Raw genomic sequence first — 22,212 nt, forward strand, 5'->3', positions numbered from 1 at the left:
CAGGCTGGCACTTAATTTGCTGTGTGGCTTTAAACATCTCATCGCCTCTCTGGGCCTCAGTTTTCCCTTCTGTAAAAGGGAGGGTGGGAGCAGGTGGAGCATTTTCGTGAAAGCAAAATTCTTTCCTCCAATAAAATTGTTGGCAGCAACCTGAGACAGGGCACAGAGGAAGGGCACACTGACATTCACAGAGCACCGCCCACGGGTCACACGCTGTCGGGAGCACTTTGCTTTCATCATCCTCCTTATCTTCACAGCAAACCCACAAAATAGGCGCTATGAACATCCCCATTTGATGGATGAAAACACCGAGGTCTGGTGGGGTTCGGTGGCTTGTCCAAGGTTATAAACGGCTAGTCCGTGTTGGATCTGGGATTCTGACCTGGTTGGATCTCAGTTATGAAACCCCGGTCCCTTGTCTTTCCAGCCCTTTGGGGACATCTCCAGGGACTCAGCCCATGCTCCTCCACATTCACACACACACACACACACACACACACACACAGTGGCCATTCCTCTGTAGCCCGTCCATCATGCTCCCCACTGCACCCCCAAAGCGGGGGCCAGGGACTGCCGACTTCCCAGGCCCCATGCAGCCAGCTGAGCGGTCCGCACCATCCCCACAGGCCCCAGCCACCTGCACAGGGCACCCAGACGGGGGTGGGCAGCCCCAGCAAAGGCAAGGAGGTGGGAGCATAGGGAACGTCCTTGGAGATCAGGAGAGGGGTGACAGTGGCTGGGGCATGTTAACCTTAAAAATAAGACTGTCAGTTCTTTTACCAGAAAAAAATGGTTTATTTGAGAGTAACAGAATCACAGCCTGAAACACATAACTACAGGGAAGCCATGGACAAGCCTGGAGAACAGAGTAAGGCTCTTTTTCCAGAGGGAAGGGGGGGAAGTCAGGAGGGCTGTTATAAACAAAAAGCCCATTGGAGGAAACTGGGAGTTGGAAGTATAGTGGCTTCTCATTGGCTGAGCTGCGTCTATCTCTCATTGGCTGGGCTGTTGCTAAGGGAGGAGACAATCTTCCCTCTTTCCCCGTGGGGCTGTAAAGGGGAAGTCCAAGATTCCTTCTGCTGGGATTGCGTGTTTTCTGCTGGGGCTGTGGAGGGCTGCTGGGAGCAGCACTGAAGGTCTGCCTGCTGGCCTCCCGACCCCATTTTAAATGAGGTTTCTTTTCCTTCACTTGGCACAGGGAAAATCTAGCACATGAAAAGGGATTGGAATAAAGGAATGGTTTCATAACTGACACTAAGTAAATACAGTGACTTGATATGATATTCCATGTAAAATCATGGGAGAAGAAAGGATGCTTGCATGTGGATGTGCGTAGGGATAGAACTCTGGGGGTCTTGAACACAAATGCTCTGGAATCTGGTTATGTTATCTTGTAAAACAAATAGGGAGGGTTTTTTTTTAAGGGGAAGGATTGGTGTTAGAATGTCCAATGAAGTTTCCCATTAAAACCCCAAACCCCAGGAGTGCCTGGGTGGCTCAGTTGGTTAAGTAAGTATCTGGCACTTGATTTCAGCTCAGGTCATGATCTCATGGTCAATGGGATCGAGCCCTCAGTGCTCTTCCTTGACAGCTTGGAGCCTTCTTGGGACTCTCTCTCCCTCTCTCTGCCCCTCCCCTGCTTGTGCTCTCTCTCTATCAAAAATAAATAGTTTGGGGTGCCTAGGTGGCTCAATTGATTAAGCATCTGACTTCGGCTCAGGTCATGATCTCACAGTTCATGGGTTCGAGCCCCACGTCGGGCTCTGCTGACAGCTCAGAACCTGGAGCCTGCTTCGGATTCTGTGTCTCCCTCTCTCTCTCTCTTTCTGCCCCTCCCCCATTCATGCGCTCTCCCTCCCTCCCTCTCTCTCTCAAAATAAATAAACATTAAAAAAATTTTTTTTAATACATAAACTTAAAAAACAAAAAAACCCTCTAAAAACCAATGTGGGGAAAAGAGTCAAAACAAGTTGAACAGAAGAACCTTCCATAATAAGGAGGTAAAGCATAAAGACTGAGCCAGCCCTGGGGTATCTGAGGGCGGGCAGAGTTGGGTGAGTGCACCCTACCCTGTGAGGCAGAAAGCATGTGGGTGAGGGGCTCTGCTCCTCTTACATTCTCTATACATGTTTCCAAAACATTCCAGGCCCATAAAGTGTCCAAATGCCGGAAGGGCCCACATGATTGGGTTGGATCTTCTGATTCAGCTCTCTAGGAGTTCCTGGAATGGGGGAGGACTTCCCAGAGCCCCATCCTTCCCCGTAGTCGGGTATGGCCTTTTTTTAGGGACAAAGAGGAAAAAAGTCCTTTGGAAATTCTGTGGCCAGGCCACGCTTTTTCCCCGCTGCCGAGGCCCATACGGTGCATGAGCCCACCTCCTTCCCCAGCCCCCCAGTATTTACTGTGGCCTGAAGTTTCCCTGGGTGCTTATCTGTAAGCCGCATCCTTACCCGGCACGCATGTAGATCTTCTCCGATTCTAGAGGAAAGCATTTGTTCTGGAGATGTGTCTGGCAGAGGGCTCTAAGATGTGATTCAAGAGACCTCGGTTCTTTCCAGCTCTGGCCTGGACTCCAAAGGGCTGGGTGGTCTGAGACATTCCACTTCTTCCTGTAGCTAGTGGTGTTCAAGAGATGGGATGTGCAGATCAGTGCAGGCAGGGCGGAGGGGGCGGGGTGGAGGGGGAGGGCCCTTCCCACTCGGGGTGCTGAGTATAATGGGGTAGACGGCCACACACACACACACACACACACACACACACACGGCAAAGGAGAACACCTTTTGTTCAGATGGAAGTTAGAACTACAGTCTCAAGTGTTCCCCCCAGATCCGCGGGGCCGGCGATGTCCCAGCGACACCCTCATCATCTCCCCACCCAGCTTTGGAATCAGTGTCCGAAAACCGAGGCTGGGTCTGTGAGCGGGAGAGCAGGCCCCACGGAAGGGTCCCCTCCGAAATCCCATGCCTCCCGTGGTGTGGCCGAAGCAGACCAGCCCTCCCACAGGGGCGGGAAGGGCAGCTCACATTCTGGAACACGTTGACCGCATGCTCTGTGCCTGTTCAAGCACTGACTCATCCGCTGCTCACCGCGGCCCTGCGAGGTGGGGGCTATTTTTACACTAAGCCCCAAATGACAAGCCCAGCAGAGGGGGACCCAGTTCTGATTCCGGAAGCCTCTAGCTGCCGCGCTGGGCCCCCTGGCTGGCGACACAAGTTTCTAGGGTGCTTTGGGGTTGTTTCCCCCCAGTTTGGTCACTCCCCCTGTGGGTTCTGCCATACTATTGCCACTTGTCCAGCTACTTCTTTAATAGACTTACTTCTGAATGGTCACTTCACGTGGCCACCTTCTTACTAAACGGAAAACGAGTGTCATCTGTCATAACAACAATCTGTGACAAATAAATACAATGGCCTGACGTATAAAAGCCCCTCTACTAAAGTCAGACAAGATTCAGGCACGAGGCCCGCCCTCTTCGGTGAAAACAAATCCCACAGGGGTGTTGAAAATGTACCAACAGGGCTGGGACGGCCCCGGCGGGAAGAGTGACCACACAATACGGGGTTATTTGCCATTCAGCCCTCAACCCTCGCTTCGGGCAACAGCTCCCTGCTTTAGCACGCAGCCACAAAACGCTGCCACAAAACGCTGCCACGGCTGGGATCCCAGGTTGGGGGGCCCACACAAGGCGAGATTTGGCCCTTGAGAAAGTGGCACTGTGTGTTTTGTGGCGGCTGCAGCCTCAGAGCCCCCCAGACACCAACCAAAACCGGATCCCTCTGAGACTCCGGTGGAGTTTACTCCTGGCAGAACCGACGGCCAGTGTCGATGTGACTCAACGAAGGGAGATCTTTTTTAAAGCAAGTCCTTGGACAGGATTCCGAGGCAGATGAACAAGGGAATCAGAATGTTGGAAGCTTCCTTCTGAGCATCAGTGTGAGCAACGAGGGGGGAGCCCAGTCACAGGGTCACCCCCCCCCTCTTCTACCTCTACTCCAGCCAGGAGGGTCAGTCTGCGGGGGGACTGACCAGGACATCGAGGCCCAGGGGGGCAAGGGGGCTCGTTCAGGGCCACACGGAGAGTGCCGCACGCCTGGCCACCGGCCCCCACTCCCCCCTCCCCGTGCCAGCTTGAGCTGCGCCAAGCTCTCTCCCACATTCCTTCCGATCGCTCTCTGACATCAGATTTTATAATCCCAGGGCCTATTCGACAGGGTCCCGGGAGGAAAGAGAAGGCACATTCACACTGGGTAATATTGAGGTGTTTTTGACAGAGGGTCTATTTTCAGAGTGTGGACGGCGTGTGGGGGTGCCGGCGGGGCACCAGAGCCAGCACAGCCAAGGTCCTGGCACGGGTCACCCCCTCCCTCCCAGAGAACTGAACAGGACCAGGTGGCAGTCTCCAGAATCCTGGCCAGTGAGGTGGGAAGGGCCCCTGATAGGAGCTGTGAGCTCGGCCCCTGGAGGCCCTGAGGCAGAGAACTGGGAGCCCACGCCCCAGCTGATGCCCCATGTACTTCCTCCCTCCCTGCCCTGCTGGTGCTCCCACTGGCCAAGCCCAAAGGAAGCCAGCCCTGCTGAGGTTCCTGGGGTGGTGGGGGGGGGGGGGGCTGGCAGGGAGAGTGGCCTGGAGCTGCCTGCGGCTTCCACAGGCAGAATTCTCCTGGGGATGCCTCCGCCAGCAGAGGCAGAGAAGCAACTAGCGTCTACAATTTCTCCAGACTTGAAACCCCCTCTCCAGAGGGCTGCAGAGAAACTCCCGGCTTTGTTTTCAAAATGAGAGCAATGTTTACAGCCATTAGCCAGCAATTAGGATCAGCCAGCCAGATCCGGGAACACCCAACACCCAGGGGCCACGAGGAAACACTGGGCACTCCCCAGGGTGACTGAGCTGAAGCACCCCCGCCCCCGCCCTCAGTCACCTGTGCAGTTGTCACTGTCTGGGTGGAATTGGGGGGCCTGGGACAGACTGAAGTCCCTCAGCAGGAGAGGGGAGCCCCATGGGGCAGGGAAGCTCACCTTGCTTTCCCCCGCCCCCCCCCCCATCTCAATTAGGGTCCTGGAGGAATGAATGATTCAAACACATGGCCTCTGCCCTCCGCTTTCCAGGGAGCAGGGAGGCCCTCCCCAAAAGGCAATCTACTAGACCTTTCTTCCCTTCCCCCAGACCCCTTCCATCCCTGAAGCATCAGCAGGACTTGGCTGCTTGCTGGCCTCCTCTTGCAAGCTCCAAATCCTGACCTCCGCTCAGTTCAGGGGTTCAGGGAAACCTTTTCCAGATGTTCATTAAATATCTTCTGCCTCGTTTCCTACTTACTAACCCAGTCTCTTCTTTTTCTAATGCCTTAATGTTTCTTGGACTGTCGGCCGCCTTCCCTTCACCCCCTACAACCGGATTAGGAGAGCTGGCTTCTGGAAGCTCCGTGTGCCTGCTGAGGGGTGGCTGAAACCCAGGGCGGGGCAGATCCACGGCTCCATGCCCATGCACATGGGCACCCAGGTTTTCACACCCTTCCTGGACGGGAGCAAGAGGGCAGGTGAGATCCCGGCGGGAGCTCGAGATCTGGACCAGAAGTGGGGGGTTCAAGCCCCACCTCTGGGTCTTGTTAGCAATGGCACCTGGACGAGTGACCTCCCCCATCTCTGCACCCCCACCTCCTCGGCAAGGCCAGCCTGTGGCAGATGCCTACCTCCCGGGATGAGAGTACAGTTGGTCTTTGAACAAAGCTGGGGGGAGGGGTGCTGACAGCCCTCCCTGTCGGAAATCCGCATCTAACTTTTGACACCCCCAGACCTTAACTGCTGAGAGCCTACTGTTGACCAGAAGCCTTACCAATAACATAAACTGCCGATTAACACGTATTTTGTATGTCATATGTAATATGTAGTGTCTTACAATAGAGTGAGCTAGGGAGAAGCAAATGTTATTAAGGGAAACGTAAGGAAGCCCCTGGGTGGCTCAGTTCATTAAACCTCTGCGACTCTCGGTTTCAGCCCAGGTCCGTGATCTCACGGTTCGGGGCATCAAGTCCCCCGCTTTGCCCCCCACCCACCCACTGCCTCCATCAGGCTCTGTGCTGACTGTGCAGAGCCTGCTTGGGATTCTCTTTCTCTGTCTGTCTGTCTCTCTCTCTCTGCCCCTCCCCTGCTCATGCTCTCTCGCGCTCTCGCTCTCTCTCTCCCAAAATAAATATTAAAGAAAAAAAAAGAAAAAGAAAATCACAAAAAAGAGAAAATAAATTCACATTTATGGGAGTGTACCGTATTTACTGGAAAACATCCGCATACCTGGACCCTCGCAGTTCAAAGCTGTGCTGTCCGAGGGTCAGCTGTACAGTGAAACATGAAGAGGGACAGAGAAAGGCTCTGAGTCCCTCTCACCCGGGGCTCAGACCTTGAGAGCACACAGTCACCACCACAAGGGTTGGAACCGCTCCTCTGTACCCGCCTTTGCCTTTAGGCTCGAAGCCCCTGGAGATGCTCCAGCCCAGGCCCCCCACCCCCAGCTCCAGACCCACTCTGAGCCCCACGGCTACTTGCACCCCTACCTGTGAGTTTCAGAAGCACCTCAAACTTAACAAGTCCCAGTCTAAACACATGACCCCTTCTCCAAGTCAGCCCTTCGCCTCTTCCCTTCACAGGAGATGGCAGCACCTGTGGGGGGGGGGGGGGGTGTCTTTGACACGTCCCTTGCTCTCCTCCCCGGGCTCTCATGGCCAGCCTTACACCAGGGCTGAACCTGCTAACCGGTCTCCCTGCTTCCACTCTGTCCCTGCCACAATCCCGTACCCTCCGTCCCCCAGCAGCCACCAGGGCCTAACACACATCCACACCAAGCTTCTTCCTGCCTCGGGGCCTTTGCACCTGCTGCTCCTTCGTAGACATCCTCCTCTCCACCGCCATCTTTTTGCTCAGTTTCCTCCTGCTCACCCTCAGCTCTTAAAATAAATATCCATTTCCCCCCCACACACACCCCCACCCACGCCAGGCTGGTTTAGGACTCCATCTTATATGCTTTCGTGGGACCTTTATTTCATAGCACTTACATCAGTTTTCAATTATTTAGTGACTATTTCAGTAATGTCTGGCTTCGCCATTAGACTGTAAGCTCCTGGAGGACAGGACATTGTGCCATTATGTCCCTAGCACCCAGTATGCAGCAGCTGCTGAATAAATATTTGTTAGTGAAGGGCTCGATTTCCCTTCCCTCGTGGACAAACACATGTGTGTTTTATGGTCCCCAGCCCACGATCTAACTGTCTTTTCTCCTCCGATCAGCCCGGGCGCCTCACGCACGTCTCCCTCTGAGTCCGAATGTTCTCTTCCTGGAGGAGACATATGTTCCTGTCTTTTCATGAGGACCCCGTGCCCACCACAGCCACTTTCGGGTAAGTCAAAAGAATTCCTTGATTTACTGCTTATGGTGGGAGGGGCAGAAAGCCTGGAGAAGACTTGGGGAATGTGACCCCCATCTCCTGGGCAACAGTGAAAGCAACAGGCAATGTGGGATCCGCAGAAAAAAAAACCTCTCGAGGGCTGGTAGAGCCCGTGTTCGAGTCCCCCATGGACCTGGTGGGAGCAGGGCGGGTGGTGTTCTGTTGGGTTTGGTGGGGTACGGGGATGCGGGAGGAGGATACAGAAGTGATGGTCATGTGCGACCCATCCCAAATGAACTTGGAAATGAAGAGAGTGACACTCTGAAGTCAACACCCAAGGAGTCAGAGATGCACCAGGTCACCCTGGAGAAGGGATGTCTCCAACTCATGTCTGATGTCTGGTAGGAGGCCTAGTCACTCTATAGAGAGAACTGATTGCGAGTGGAAGCAGAAGAAAGGGAGGGTCGGTCTTGAGGGTTCAGGGCTGGCGAGACAAAGGGCAGAGGGGCCCCGCCTGGCTTCTCAGCCCTGTATGGGGTGCAGCATACCATGGAGATGACCAGGCAGCCACGGGGCACTTAACTCCCAGTTTTGCACTCCCCAGGCCACCTCGGACAATCTAGTGCCTTCTCAGAGCGAGCTAAGGGCCAGGGGCCATCCCGTTGGCAAAGGACCACATTGCTGGGAAATTAACAGGCAGCATCTGGTGCCATACTTCCGTCTTCCGAGACCCAGACCCTGAGAGAAAACTGTCCAAGCCTGGGTCACTGAGAAAATGGGTTTTATGTAGCTGCAAAAACAGGGCCAAAGGCTGGACCAAGGAGGTTGTCCAGGAGAAGCCTTACATCCAGAGGCTCTGGAAGGAGCCTGCCAGTTTGCACAGGTCAGGAACTTAGGGCCCAGTGGGGACGGCCCGTCTCTGTTCTGTGATATCTGGGGTCTCAGCCGGAATACTCCAAGGCTAGGGTGCCAGGGTCAACCAAAGGCTGAACTGGGGCCAGAGGATCTGCTTCCAAGGGGGCAAGTTGGTTCCTCCCACACCGCTGCTTGAGCGCCCTCACAACATGGCTGCCAGCTGCCCCCACAGCAAGCACCCTTGCAAGGCCAAGGAAGAAACTGCAATGTGTTTTATGACAGACCACGGACTCACACACTGTCACTGCCACCACGGGTGGGAAGCAAGTCAGCGGCTACATTCACTGCAAGAGGAACTAGACTCCACCCTTTGAAGGGAAGGGTAGCAAAAAATTGGGGGACATATCCAAATCACCACTCCACCAGAAGAATCTTCCCAGAGCCTTTCTCCTATCCCATCACTCCCTCCTTAAAGCTCTCAGGGACAAAGCTTCACTTTCTTAGCAGCCAGTGATGACTGTCCTTTTTCCTTTATTCATCCCATCCCTGGCCACTTCCCACCTTGCCTTCCAGAACATGCCGGAGGCTTCCGCATCTCTGCACCTCCGCTCAAGCTGCTCCTTCTGCCTGGTCTTCCTCTCTCCTTGTTGGTGTTGTTTGTTTGTCTTGTTTTTTCATTTTCTTATTTGAGAACAGTGGAGACACAATGCTACCTTGGTTTCCAGGGTACAACATAGCCATCCAACTTCTCTATATGTTACGCTGTGCTCACTGCAAATGTAGCCACCCTCTGTCACCATATAACACTGTTCCTTCTTGCTCTCTGTTGACATGTTCCTCATCTTTCGAGATCCAGCTCCAGAGTCACAGAGTCACCTCCGTCCTTCTCCACACGCACCCAATTCTGTGCCCCACACCCCCACGGCATCCATCACACTCTAGACCACAGTTGCCAGGAGCTTTGGCAGGGCGTGGGGGACACGTGGCACCCACCTCTGGGTCTCTACAGCCAGGGTGGAGCTCAGCACAGAGAAGATGCTCAAAGCACATTGAAAGGACCATTGCAGGGGTGCCGGGGTGGCTCAGCTGGTTGAGCGTCCGACTTTGGCTCAGGTCACGTTCTCATAGTTCGAGAGTTCGAGCCCTACGTCGGGCTCTGTGCTGACAGCTCAGAGCCTGGAGCCTGCTTGGGATGCTGTGTCTCCCTCTCTCTCTGCCCCTCCCCCACTGGTACTCTGTCTGTCTGTCTCTCTCTCTCTTTCAAAAATAAATAAAACATTAAAAAAAAGACAACTGTTTTAAAAAAGTAAATAAATGAATACATACGCATGTACATACATACATAAATACATAAATAACAATTGCACTGAGGAATGAGTTAGTCACAGGTGCCCAGTTTGGCCGCTCAAAGCCAGCCAGCTGGTCCCGGAAGCAGAGGGGCTTTTCCTAGGAAATCCCACCGGTGAACAGCAGATTCTTTCCCATAGCTGTGGCTCAGCCCGCCACCCCCCACCTCCCAGCCAATGAGCCTGCCCCGGAAGGACTCACCCACCCAGGAAGAGCTCCCCTCCCACCACCTTCCCTGACTCTCCCTGCCCTGGGCACTAGGGAAACATCTACTCAGTCTTGCCCTCTGGTGGCACTCTCCGCTTCCGATGTGTCTTCACGCCCACGCTTTGAGTTGGCCCTTGCAACAGCCGTACAAAGCCACTCAAGAAGAGAGCAGTGTTTTACTCCAAAGGAAACACAATGGAAGCTCGGGCAGGTCAAGCAATTTGCCTAAGACCACACAGCTAGGGAGCTGTCCAACCCCCGTGCCTCTTGGCAGAGGGTAGAGAGGAAGTAGCCTGAACAGTGACACTTCCAGAAAATGAACCGCCCCGTGGTCTGAGTCGCACCCAGGAGTGGAAGAGGAAGAAGTGAGTCGATGATACAGTCGCTAATACAGGAGCAAGAACCTGAAAACAGTGGTGCCGGTTGTTTTCATTAAGTTCACGAAAAGTCGATAATTATTCGTGCTTGTTGAGCCAAGAGCACAGCTTTTTGCCCACTGTCTTGGATTCCCACCGCAGCCCTGAGAAGTAGATTCTGTTATTCCCATTTTACGAGGCAGGTCACTGAGGTTCGGAGAGGCTAATTAACTCACCCAAGGTCACACGGCCAATGAACGCGCCGAGATATGAACTGTCTGGTTCCAAAGCCCCTGCCTTCCCTTGCCATCACGTGACCTCGGACTGTCGTCAACACTTGGCTGATGGAGGTTCTGGAAGCACAGCGCTGCCTTCTGCCAGAAGGAGACAGGGTGTGGGCAGATGGGCTGTGGTCTCGGAGGCAGGTTGGAATATCACTGTCTGGCATGATATCACCTTTCTCCTCTAATAAATTACTCACCATGACCAGGCCACGAGAGGCTGAAAGATGCCCAGCTCCCTTGGGAGGGGCCCGCGCGATAAGGAAGGAATGTGTTTTGCATCCTCCCATCATGGAAGCTTCGAGGAGGCCCAGGGCCCAAGACTGGTTGTTGGTGCCGCGGGGGGACACCGTCCAAGGAGACATCCCAACGGAGCTGCCAGGCAAAGAACACGAGCTCTCGGCTCAGCCCAAGGAGACGGGGTCCCTCTGAAAGACCCCGGGGAGTCCGGGGCGCCCCGGTCTCTGAGCACGCGGCAGAAAGGGCCTGAGCGCCCCTCCCGACCTCGCTTCCGGAAGCTGCTTGCTGAGTCCCCCTCCTTCTGCGTCAGTTGTCTCTCCTCCTTCTTGTGACCTCGAGGTGTAACAGCCTCTTTTGTGCTTTTCTTTTAGCGTCGAAATGCTCAACATCACCTCGCAGGTGCTCGAGCCCACTCTCAACGGGACGTCGTCCCAGGGCTGCGTCTACGACGAGTGGAGGAGCTGGCTCAACGCCATCCAGGCTCCCTTCCTCTGGGTCCTGTTCGTGCTGGCGGCCCTCGAGAACATCTTCGTCCTCGGCGTCTTCTGCCTGCACAAGAGCAGCTGCACGGTGGCCGAGATCTACCTGGGCAACCTGGCCGCGGCGGACCTGCTCCTGGCCTGCGGGCTGCCCTTCTGGGCCATCACCATCGCCCACAACTTCGACTGGCTTTTTGGGGAGGTCCTCTGCCGCGTGGTGAACACCATGCTCTACATGAATCTGTACAGCAGCATCTGCTTCCTGATGCTGGTGAGCATCGACCGCTACCTGGCCCTGGTGAAAACCATGTCCATGGGCCGGATGCGCGGGGTGCGCTGGGCCAAACTCTACAGCCTGGTGATCTGGGGGTGCACGCTGCTCCTGAGTTCGCCCATGCTGGCCTTCCGGACCATGAAGGAGTACACGGCCGAGGGCTACAACGTCACGGCCTGCCTCATCGTCTACCCGTCGCGCACCTGGGAGGTGTTCACCAACGTGCTCCTGAACTCTGTGGGCTTCCTGTTGCCCCTGGTCGTCATCACCTTCTGCACGGCACAGATCATGAAGGTGCTGCGCAACAACGAGATGCAGAAGTTCAAGGAGATCCAGACGGAGAGGAAGGCCACGGTGCTGGTCCTGGCCGTGCTGCTGCTGTTTGTCACCTGCTGGCTGCCTTTCCAGGTCAGCACCTTCCTGGACACGCTGCTGCGCCTCAACATCCTGTCCGGCTGCTGGGATGAGCACATCGTCGACGTCTTCACGCAGATCGCGTCCTACATGGCCTACAGCAACAGCTGCCTCAACCCGCTGGTGTACGTGATCGTGGGCAAGCGCTTCCGCAAGAAGTCACGGGAGGTGTTCCGGGGACTGTGCCAGAAGGGGGGCTGCGTGTCGGAGGCCACCAAGACGGAGAACTCCATGGGCACGCTACGGACCTCCGTCTCGGTGGAACGCCAGATTCACAGACTGCCCGAGTGGGTGGGGAACACCCAGTGAGGGCCGCCCCGAGGACTACGGTTCACGTGGGTGAGGGCGCGGTTACAGCTGCCCCTCAGGATGTGCCCGAGCAGGAATGGAAGGCATGCGACCTTGGGCAGTAAGTCGACGTCTCCGGCCAAACACAGGCGCTTCATTCCTGCCCTGCCCAAGATGCAGCGGGCGAGGCCGTGAGGATGGGGTGACCTCGTGCCCAGAGCCAAGGGCTCCATAAACATGACGGTATTATTGTTCCCATTTGCTGCCACCCGTGGGCCAGTCTGCTTCTTCCCAGGAGTGGAGGGGGCCTGGGGACAGGGACAGGAGGGACTGAGTGTCCCTCCCACGTGGCGTCCCAGCCCGCCCCAGCGTGCCAGATCACACCTCCGGGAGAACTGCCACCCCAGCTTTGAGGCCACGGCTGGGTCCCCAGGCGGGGGGCCTGGCTGGAGTTTTGCCTTCAGTCTCTTAAATCCTCTCAGCTGGGACTCCGGAGGATGATATCTCAGATCAGTGAAGGTTGAACTCTGAGGGATCCCTGGTAAGAACCCGGAGACCAGGATCCCATCACTCCCCCTGCCCGTGGGCAAGATGGTCTGTGCCAAACAAGAACTCGAGCACTTAGCAGTTCTCTAGCACTTGCTGTGTAGGCAAGTATTGAGCACCGCGGGCAAGAGGGAAGAAAAAAGCAAATATGATCTCTGTCTCCGAGGAACTCGCAAACTCGAGCAGGGATGACTCCTTCCAACGACCAGAAGGCTGTTCTGCGACGTGGTGGAGCGAGGCACCCTGGCTGGTGCAGAGGAGAGGACTGAGGAGGAGCCTGACGCCCCAGTTCTGCTGATAATTAGTGGCACGTCACTTAATCCCTGCCTGTTTCGTCCTCTGTGACATCAGCTTGTTGGGAGGGCTGAAAGGCATAACAGGCACGAAAGTGCTTGGGAAAAAGGAAAGGTGCTATATAAATGTGAGGCTTTATTAGGCACACAGTATGGAAATAAATTTATTATAAAGAAACAGACTCGGGTTTTACGATAGCTCTTTAGAGGAGAACCGGTATTGTAGCTAACGGTGCTGTAAATAAAGCACGTCTCAGGGTTGGCCTCATAGCAGGTGCGCAACAACGTTACCTGCCTTCCACCTTCCGGTAACGCTGCCCGCCCGCCCCCTACACATACACACACACGCGAGCGTTCTGCGGACACGCCACCCCTTCAATGTTTGATTTGTGATGCCCGCGAGAGATGTCTGAGTGAACTTGCCGGGGACTCATGCTCAGACCGGGGGTGGGCAGTACTCAGGCGGAGTCCAGCCCGTCCACCGTTGTCCGGGTCTCAGCAACCGAGGGCACCGACCAATTGCCACCCGAGGACAGCAGCCCAATGATTTGGCACGAGGGTCACGGACCCCATAGCGCTGATCCTGGGACCAAGCTCCCCTACAGGGCTGAACGCCTCATTTGGGCCAGCTGGGTCTGAGTCACAGCGTGGCTGCCTGGTCTTATGTGACCAAGAGGAAGCCCTGGGGCCCCACAGGATGAACCCAGAAGGGAGAACGCCCTCTCCCCCAGGGGCCTCCAGCTGGCGCTGCGGAGAGGCTGTGGCTCCGCCTTCGCTGGGCGGGGCCGGCAGTGGTTGGATGGGGCAGCGGTGGGCGGGGCGATGGGTGGGGCGGGGCGGGTCCCAGGAGTAAGGCCACAGGAAGCTGGACCAGCATCCTTGGCCAGAGGCTTAAGAGACAGTCCTATCGCCAAGCCCCCCGTGCTCCAGGGAGGATTCATTTCTTTTTTTCTACGGGGCTCCCAATCGGCCTGCTGTGGCCGGCAGGTACCGTGGGGAGTAAGGAGAACGCACCTCCCGGGCTCCAAGGCTCCAACGTCATGTGGCGGAGAACCAAGGCGGGGAGGGCCAGCTCAGTAGCAGTGGAGCTCAGGAGCTACCAGGATGGTAAGGCAAGCGACACCAGGACAGCATTCATTCACTCAAAGTAATTGGATACTTGTTAGCAAGTCCTCTCCGGAGAAGATGGAAACCCCAAAGACCAGGAAACCTTGGATGGCAAACAGCCCGTAAATCCTCATCAAACCAGCTCTAGATTTTAAAGCAAAAGGAGTCAGAAAAGATTCCCAGCCTTTGTGCCCCTGCCACGCACGCCCCTCTGCCCCAATAAACACACACGCTCGTAGCTGGAGAAAGAAAACGGTTGAAGAAGTAGGCAGGGTTTAACATTTTAATGGAGTTAAACCGCGCGCAGACTGTGAGTGGAATAAAAAGGAGGCTGTGCTTCGCACATGTGTAGCACTCATCCATCAGCGGGTGTGTGATGGGCACCTAATGGTCATTTAGCTCTGGACACCTAATGGTCACTTAGGGGTCCTCCCATGGCCTGAGGAGCCATCAGTCTGCAGGAGGGCAGCCGCCCAGTGGGTTGTTTTGACACTGTGATAAAGAACATTGTCCTGTGAAAGACACAGAGAGCTGTTACATTGTAAGGAGGGAGCAATTCACAAACAATGAGAAATGGATGAGGTGTGTAAACATGTGTCTTTTCCATACAGCTTAATAAACGGTCGAGGAGTTTTTTTGCAGTAGTTTTTGCAGGCGTTTTTCATGTCACGGTTCCCGAAAACCTTAGTTTTGTGAGGACACTGCAATCAAGAGGCAGCGAGAAGGCCATTATTTCCGCTCAACCCACTTTAGGCCTTCTGTCCTGCAGAACAGCGGTGTCCAAGCTCTTGTGATTGTGTATCCCTATAAGTAAAAGAATTTTGATTATGCATACCCAATGTGTAAACTCATTAATATGTATTAAACTGCAGGCTCTAAAATATACCGAAGTAGAAATGTAAGAAAATTGAATAGGGTTTGATAGTCTCCCCCGTCCTCCGTTCCTACAGTGGTAACTCATCAAGCTCCCACCAGGTGCCAGCGAGCCCCCATGAGGCCCTAGAATCAGAGGGGTGGCAACAAGTTCAAGCATTCATGCACGCAATATATATTTACTGAGGACCTTCCCTCTCACCTCCCCTTCCAAGCAGGAGTGCCTTCTACAATGTCTAGATTAAACAAACAGTTGTGTGGCCATTGCTTGCATAATCCCAGTGATGGGGAACTCATTACCCACTTCATTTAGGGGACCTCCTCATTACTCACGTATTCATTCATTCACTCGTTCATTAAAGAACACTTCTATTCTGTCTCTACAGAAGTGGCATTACTCGATCTATACACCTCCACGCACCCATACCAGAAACCTGGGGGTCATCGGTCAATACACCCTCTCCCCCATCCCTCCCACCTACCGGATCAGCACCTTTTTCAGATTCCACCCACGTGTTTCCGGGACCTATCTGCTTCTCTCTATGGCTGAGCATCCTCTCACCGCTGTTGCCGTCTCTGATACTGACCTCGACCATCTGCCAGCTCTTATCCTTCACTCTGTATCCAATGACGTGTCTTCACACAAATACAACCGTAGAGGGGCTATACCACGAAAGAGCAGCGTTTAGGAGCCGAGGCTTGGGATGAGGCAGACCTGGGTTGGATTCCAGTCCTGGTTCCGGCCGGGGCTCCTATTTGTTGTGTGGTCTGGAGCATCTCACCGATCCTTTCTGAGCCTACGTTTTCTCATCTGTAAAAGGGGGCAAATAAGGGCATCTGCCTTACAGAGCTGTTGACAGGATTCGCGCAGAAAAGCGTCTAGCCCGGTGCCTGGTACAGAGTTGGCACTCGACGCGTGTGAGCGGCCACGATGGTGAAGATGATGGCGATGACAGCTGTGATGAAGATGATGGTGAGAGCGAGGACCACGCTCTCTAACAGGAAATCCTGCAAACGTGTCCCGGCACCCCGGATAAAGTTCTACATCCATAACGTGGCTCGCAAGACCTGTCATGAGCCAGCCCCTGCCTTGTATCTTTCCCTCTCTCCACTTCCTGGCTCGTTCTCTGCCCTCTGGCCCTAGTGTCCACAACTGGATAGAGTCCGACAGATTTTCCGTGCTCCTTCCAGTGCTCGAGCCTCCCACTCGGCCTGCACCCTTCCCTCCCCAGCAGCTCTGAGCTTGGAGAAAGTTGCCCACCACTGCCCGAGGGAGCTCACTCCTCTAAGGGACTTTGGTCGCTGGGTAAGCGTGACTCTAGGATGTCTGCAGCCCAGAGGGAAGCCACCTGGCTGGAAGCGTGAACTGGGCTCTCGGCAGGTGGAAACGGGCTGGGAAAGCCGCCCTCCCACCTGCCCCCAGCCAGCCCAGCAACATGAGCAGCCCCTGCCTTCCCAGACCCTCCTCGGCGCCCCCCCTGAAAGCCCACCGGTGGGCCCCTGAGCCTGCCCTAGCCGAGTGGGTGAGGAGGTGGGGTCACGGTGCAAGCTGAATGCCAGCGACCTGGTGGGACTGAATGCTAGCGATGAGGGCCGTCGTCGATCTCTGAAGTCCCTGGTGCAGTCTTCATGATTTGGAAAGCAAAGCCTCGGTCCGCAGCCACTGGAAGTGTGGTCCCCTCTCTCCTTGCTCTTAGCCCCTGAGCCCATGGCAGAGCCACACCTTCTGACCTCTCGCCAAACCCCGGAGGATTGGGAGCAGTGGTGGGTGGGGGGGGTGGATGGGGCGAGGCGAGGAGGTCACGATTCAGCAGTGGGAATGGCTGAAAGCCTGATGGCTTGCTTGTTGTTTTTTGGCTGAGGTCAAATGGCCCCATGATAATGTGTCACACTCCGCTGACCTCTTTTCAGACCCTCGTGACCCCTCAGGGAGGGGGGCACCTGCGTTACCGCCAGTTCATGATGGGGAAACTGAGGCCCAGAGAGGGAAGTAACTTGCTAAGACCCCACTGCTCTTCAGGAGGGGTGCTTGTGACTGCACTGGGGGGGTGGGTACAAATCTGGCCTCAAGCTGCTTTCCTGCGGGGACAGCTTCTGAGCCCACGCTGGGACTGTTTCTGCCCTAACAGAGTCTGAATCTTGTAGGCCTCGTGAGTATTTACCTCCTACAGAATCCACCCCCCCCCACATACACACACACCAGGGGCTGGAGGCTGACACCTTACCCTGAGATGTTCTCCGTAGCAGCTTTATCGAGATATGACTCACAAGCCAGACAGCTCACCCATTCCAGTGGGTTTCGCTTGCCCCCAGAGCTGTGTGGTCACTGTTCTCTAGTTCCAGAACACGCTCATCACCCCAGCGTGAAATCCCCCAGCACCGCCTCCCCCCAGGTCCCGGAGCCACTAACCCTCCCGTCTCCAGACTTGCCTCTTCTGAACATTTCATTCGGATGGAATCATAACACCACGTGCCTTTTGTGTCTGGTTCCCTTCATGTGCCCGACGCTGAGAGGTAACATGTCATTGTAGGGGGAGAACTTTGGAGGCCAGGCCTTGAGGCCCCACCATGCCACCCACCCGCTGTGTGATCTTGGCCAACCCCTCACCCCCCCTCCAACGGCCTTTGGCCTCAGTTTCCTCATCTGGAAACTAGGCAGCTAACACCCTAAGTGTGACTGTCTTACCCAGAGCTAATGACTCTGGAAGGAGGGCTCCATAAACTGTAGAGGGCAGCACCAATGTGACAGCGACTGCCCTGGGCTTGGAGCCAGGTTCCTGGTTCACATGCCAGCTCTGTCAATCCTGCCTCTGGGAATTCGGGCAAAGCCAGTCAGGTTCTCTGAGTTTCTGTTCTCTCGCCTATACAATGAGAATCCAGGTGCTGTGAAGAGTAACAGAGATCAAAGCACTCTCGTGGGTTAAATAGTATTCCGTACCCCCCTCAAGTTCATGTCCACATGGGACCTCAGAACAGGATCGTATTTGGGAATAGGGTTTTCACAGAGGTCATTAAGGTAGGAGGAGGTCGTACCGGATTATGGTGGGCCCTATGTCCAAGGACCGGGGTCCTCATAGGAGGAGGAGAGACACACAGAGACACGGAGGCCACAAGGAGATGTAGTCAGAGATCAGAGTGACGGTCCCACAAGCCAAGGAACGTCAAAGATTCCCCAGAACCGCCAAGAAGCCAGGAAACAGTCATAGAAGACACTGTTCCTCAGAACTTGCCGACACCTCGATCTTGGACTTCTGGCCTCCTGACCTGGGAGAGATTAAATTTCCGTTGCTCGAAGCCAGACTGTCTGCGGCACTAGGCTCCGGCAGCCCCGGGAGGCGGCCAGAGGCGCTGTAATCGTTCTGAGGACGCGCTCACTCACCTTTGGGCCTGCCCACCGGGGTCCACACAGACCCCTTTCCCCCCAGCAATGCAGGAGTCAACCAGAAGCTTCCTTGAGGTCTCCTGAGGCCTGGCGATGCCAGCTGGTGACAGAAGTGTCCCTAAGAAAGAGCAGTCTAGAGCATCTTGCAGAACTCGAGGGAGTTTTTCCAAAGGAGGATCCCCAGGCCTTTCTCAAGGTCATGTAGGATGTTAGGGGCAAACCCAGGCCCCCCAGAGTGTACGAACCACAGACCTGCTGGAGCCGGGTTTATTAAATACCCCAGGCCCCAGGCTGCTGGCCCAGGACCGGGGCTGCCCTGTTGCCCTCTTCCTTCCCCAGGCCCCAAAGCCAGGCTGATTCAGGGCCTCCCAGACCAGGCTAAGAAGAGGCCACAGGGCCCGGCTCCTGGCTTCCGACTCGGTGGAAGGTTGTTTAGGGACAACCCCACAAGATGAACCAAGACGGGGTTCTGAAGCTTCCCCGGACACCCCGTCCACGCTGAGTCAACTTCCGAGGCCCACACAGAGGGCCAGCCCTGTCTGCCTGTTTCCTCTCTGGGGTCCCGGCCAAGACAGAGGACGGCTTACATAACCCTTCTTGTGCAAGAGCAAATCAATAACCCAGGACAGCTCCCGCTGGCTGCGTCACCACAGCGTCTCACCTGATCCCCAAACTCTGAGAAGGGGCCCGCTTCACAGACCAAGAAACCAAGGCTTCCGGAGGCGGTGCAGAAACCGGTCCGAGGTCAGCCAGCTCCTCAGTGATGGAGCTAGGATCCGAACCCTCCCTGGCAGGTGGCTCTGCGGCCCAGACCCGCCCGCCCCGAATTCCAGATCAGACCTGAGGACCGGGGCCTTGCTTGCAAGTCAGATTTTTCCCCCAAAGTACCTGTCCACTGGGAGGAAGACAAAGCAGTGGGACCTTGGCATCCCGACTGCTGGATGGCCTTTCGGGGCAGTCTGACCCCTGTCCTCATGCTCCATGGGGAAGAACAGACCCTCTCACTGCGAGAACTGGTTGTCTCTCCTGGGTGCCCCCACCCCATTAACCGCCCGAATTCTTTGTCTTCAATTCAGTTCTAAAATCATTTTCTCCTAGAGCCATAGGGCTCACCTTCTACTCTGTAAGCTATTGTGGTGCCATTATTTACTTTGGAAGAATTTCCCCAAAGTTTCTCAAAACGAAACAAAACAAAGTGAAAACAAAATAACGACAACAACAACAACAACAACCAAAAGCAAAACCAAAACCTGGCTCCTGATTGGTCCAATAAGTCTCAGAACTGCAACCACGACACCTTCCTCGTGAGGCTTCACAATGCACAAAAGCATATTAAAGGCCCTGAGAAGTCCTGCAAGGAGGCATGCTTCTCTAAGCCTGGTCTAACGCCAGGTCTCCCAGACTTGATCGGCACGGAATCTGTTTTCCACTGGCTGCTCTTCCTGTTCTCCTTGCCCAGCACCTCCTTCTCCACCTAAAATTTAAATGTTGGCACTCCTCAGGCTTCAACCCTAAGCCTTCTTCTCTTCTCTCTGCGTGGGCGATCTTACTAATCCCAGCCAGGATCATGGTTCTAAATGCCATCTGTGATGACGAGTCTTACGTGTCAGCTTGGCTGGGCTCCAGCACCTGGTTCTTTAATCACACAGGAATCCGGGGTTGCTGCAAAGGTCTTTTGTAGATGTGGTGTACATCCCTTGCTTGAAGTAAAGGAGATTACCCTCAATAATGTGGTGGACCTCATCCAAGCGGTTGAAAGCCTTAAGAACAACAACTAAGATTTCCAGAGAAGAAATTCTTCCTCAGAACTGCTGCATGAGCTCCTACCTGAGTTTCTAGTCCTCTGCTCTGCCCTATGGATTTTGACATAGCCAGCCCCTGTAATCACATGAACTAATGCCTTGGAATAAACATCTTGATTGATAGATAGATGATGATGATGAAGAAGATAGATGATCGATAGACAGGTAGATAGATAGATGATAGACAGATAGATAGACAGGTAGATAGATAGATGATAGACAAGTAGATAGATGATAGACAGACAGATAGATAGATAGACAGATAGATAATAGATAGATGATAGACAGATAGATAAATAAATGATATATAGACAGATAGACAGATGATAGATAGATGATAGATAGATAGATAGATAGATAGATAGATAGATGATAGATAGATGACAGATAGATACATGATAGATGATAGATAGATAGATAGATGATAGGTAGATACATGATAGATAGAAAGATAGATAGATAGATAGATAAATAGATAGACAGATGACAGATAGACAGATGATAGATGACAGATAGACAGATGATAGATGACAGATAGATGATAGATAGATGATAGATAGACAGATGATAGACAGATAGATGATAGATAGATAGACAGATGATAGATAGATGATAGATGATAGATAGATAGATAGATAGATGATAGATAGATGATAGATAAATAGATAGATTGATAGATAGATAGATAGATAAATAGATAGATAGATAGATAGATGATAGATACATGATAGATAGATGATAGACAGATAGATAGACAGATGATAGAGAGATAGATAGATAGATGACAGATAGATACATGATATATGATAGATAGATAGATAGATGATAGATAGATAGATAGATAGATAGATAGATAGATAGATGATAGGTAGATACATGATAGAAAGATAGATAGATAGATGATAGATAAATAGGTAGATAGACAGATGACAGATAGACAGATGATAGATAGATGACAGATAGACAGATGATAGATGATAGATAGATGATAGAAGATAGATGATAGATAGATGATAGACAGACAGATGATAGACAGATAGATAGATGATAGAAGACAGACAGATGATAGATAGATAGATAGATAGATAGATGGATAGATAGATAGGAATAGGTAAATATCCTATTGGTTTGGTTTCTCTGGAGAGCCCTGCCTGAGACACATCTATGCCAACAAACTCTGAAACGTTAGCTCTCTTCTGAGGCATCTTCTCCGAATGCCCAGTGGAGAACCCCATTCAAGTATTTCACGTGTATCGTCGACGTATCTGTCTGTGTCACATATCTGTAGCCACCATGAGGGCTGGGACAGCCAAGGATGACCCCAAGTCTTCAAGGGAAGGTGAGCGTTGTCTTCAGTGTGTCATTTCTCCTGCGCCCTGGTCGTAGAAACATTTCTGATCACGGGGCATGGCCTGGTTTCTTGTGTTAGAGATACACGATCACAGCATCAACCCCATCCCCGCAAAAGACATACGAGCACTACTGGTTTCTGTGGAAAACGAACTTGATTTCACGCCCCCATTTCTCGCCGGACGCGTAGGCCATTTAGGCCCGTGGGCTGATTGAAAGATGAGGCAACAGGCTTTCCATATGGGCGGTTTCTGCCAGATTACACAGAGGAAGGTCATAAAACTGGGAACGTACGGGGCGCCTGGGTGGCGCAGTCGGTTAAGCGTCCGACTTCAGCCAGGTCACGATCTCGCGGTCCGTGAGTTCGAGCCCCGCGTCAGGCTCTGGGCTGATGGCTCGGAGCCTGGAGCCTGTTTCCGATTCTGTGTCTCCCTCTCTCTCTGCCCCTCCCCCGTTCATGCTCTGTCTCTCTCTGTCCCAAAAATAAATAAAAAACGTTGAAAAAAAAAAATTAAAAAAAAAAAAAAAAACTGGGAACGTACGTACCCATAATTCATCTCATCCTGTGAACGTCCATATGATGAAAGAGTGACATTTTCCGTGGATTTATTTGATCCCCGCAACAGCTGTCAGAGCAGGCAGGGCACCTTCGCTGCCAGATGAAGAACCTGCGGGTCTGAGCCTTCCCGGGACTTCCCCGCAGGGGCCCCCGGCTCTCTTCCCACCCTCGCCCCCTCTCCCCCAG

At 53.8% G+C, this 22,212-nt stretch overlaps 1 protein-coding gene and 1 long non-coding RNA gene across 3 annotated transcripts in view; one reads left to right on the plus strand and one right to left on the minus strand.

Moving 5' to 3' along the window:
• Positions 1-12,135, plus strand: part of BDKRB2 (bradykinin receptor B2) — a 29,472-nt gene extending 17,337 nt beyond the window's left edge. Inside the window, exons 2-4 of one of the 2 annotated variants that reach the window (XM_060620693.3) lie at positions 5,398-5,534; positions 7,276-7,385; positions 11,031-12,135. In XM_060620693.3, the coding sequence (XP_060476676.3) occupies positions 7,312-7,385; positions 11,031-12,135 (1,179 nt within the window). In that variant the 5' untranslated portion in view covers positions 5,398-5,534; positions 7,276-7,311. The remainder of the gene's footprint in view (positions 1-5,397; positions 5,535-7,275; positions 7,386-11,030) is intronic. The other variant, XM_060620692.3, reaches the window with a different exon arrangement.
• A 2,171-nt stretch (positions 12,136-14,306) lies between these two features.
• On the minus strand, positions 14,307-18,468 carry LOC132670278 (uncharacterized). Its single transcript, XR_009606569.3, has 3 exons — positions 17,159-18,468; positions 15,521-15,744; positions 14,307-14,864 (listed from the first exon to the last, which is right to left on the minus strand). It is a non-coding gene; the product is annotated as an uncharacterized LOC132670278 (long non-coding RNA).
• Between the last annotated feature and the right edge of the window lie 3,744 nt (positions 18,469-22,212).

Source organism: Panthera onca, chromosome B3, assembly GCF_046562875.1.
Source record: "Panthera onca isolate mPanOnc1 chromosome B3, mPanOnc1 haplotype 2, whole genome shotgun sequence".
Classification (NCBI taxonomy): domain Eukaryota; kingdom Metazoa; phylum Chordata; class Mammalia; order Carnivora; family Felidae; genus Panthera; species Panthera onca.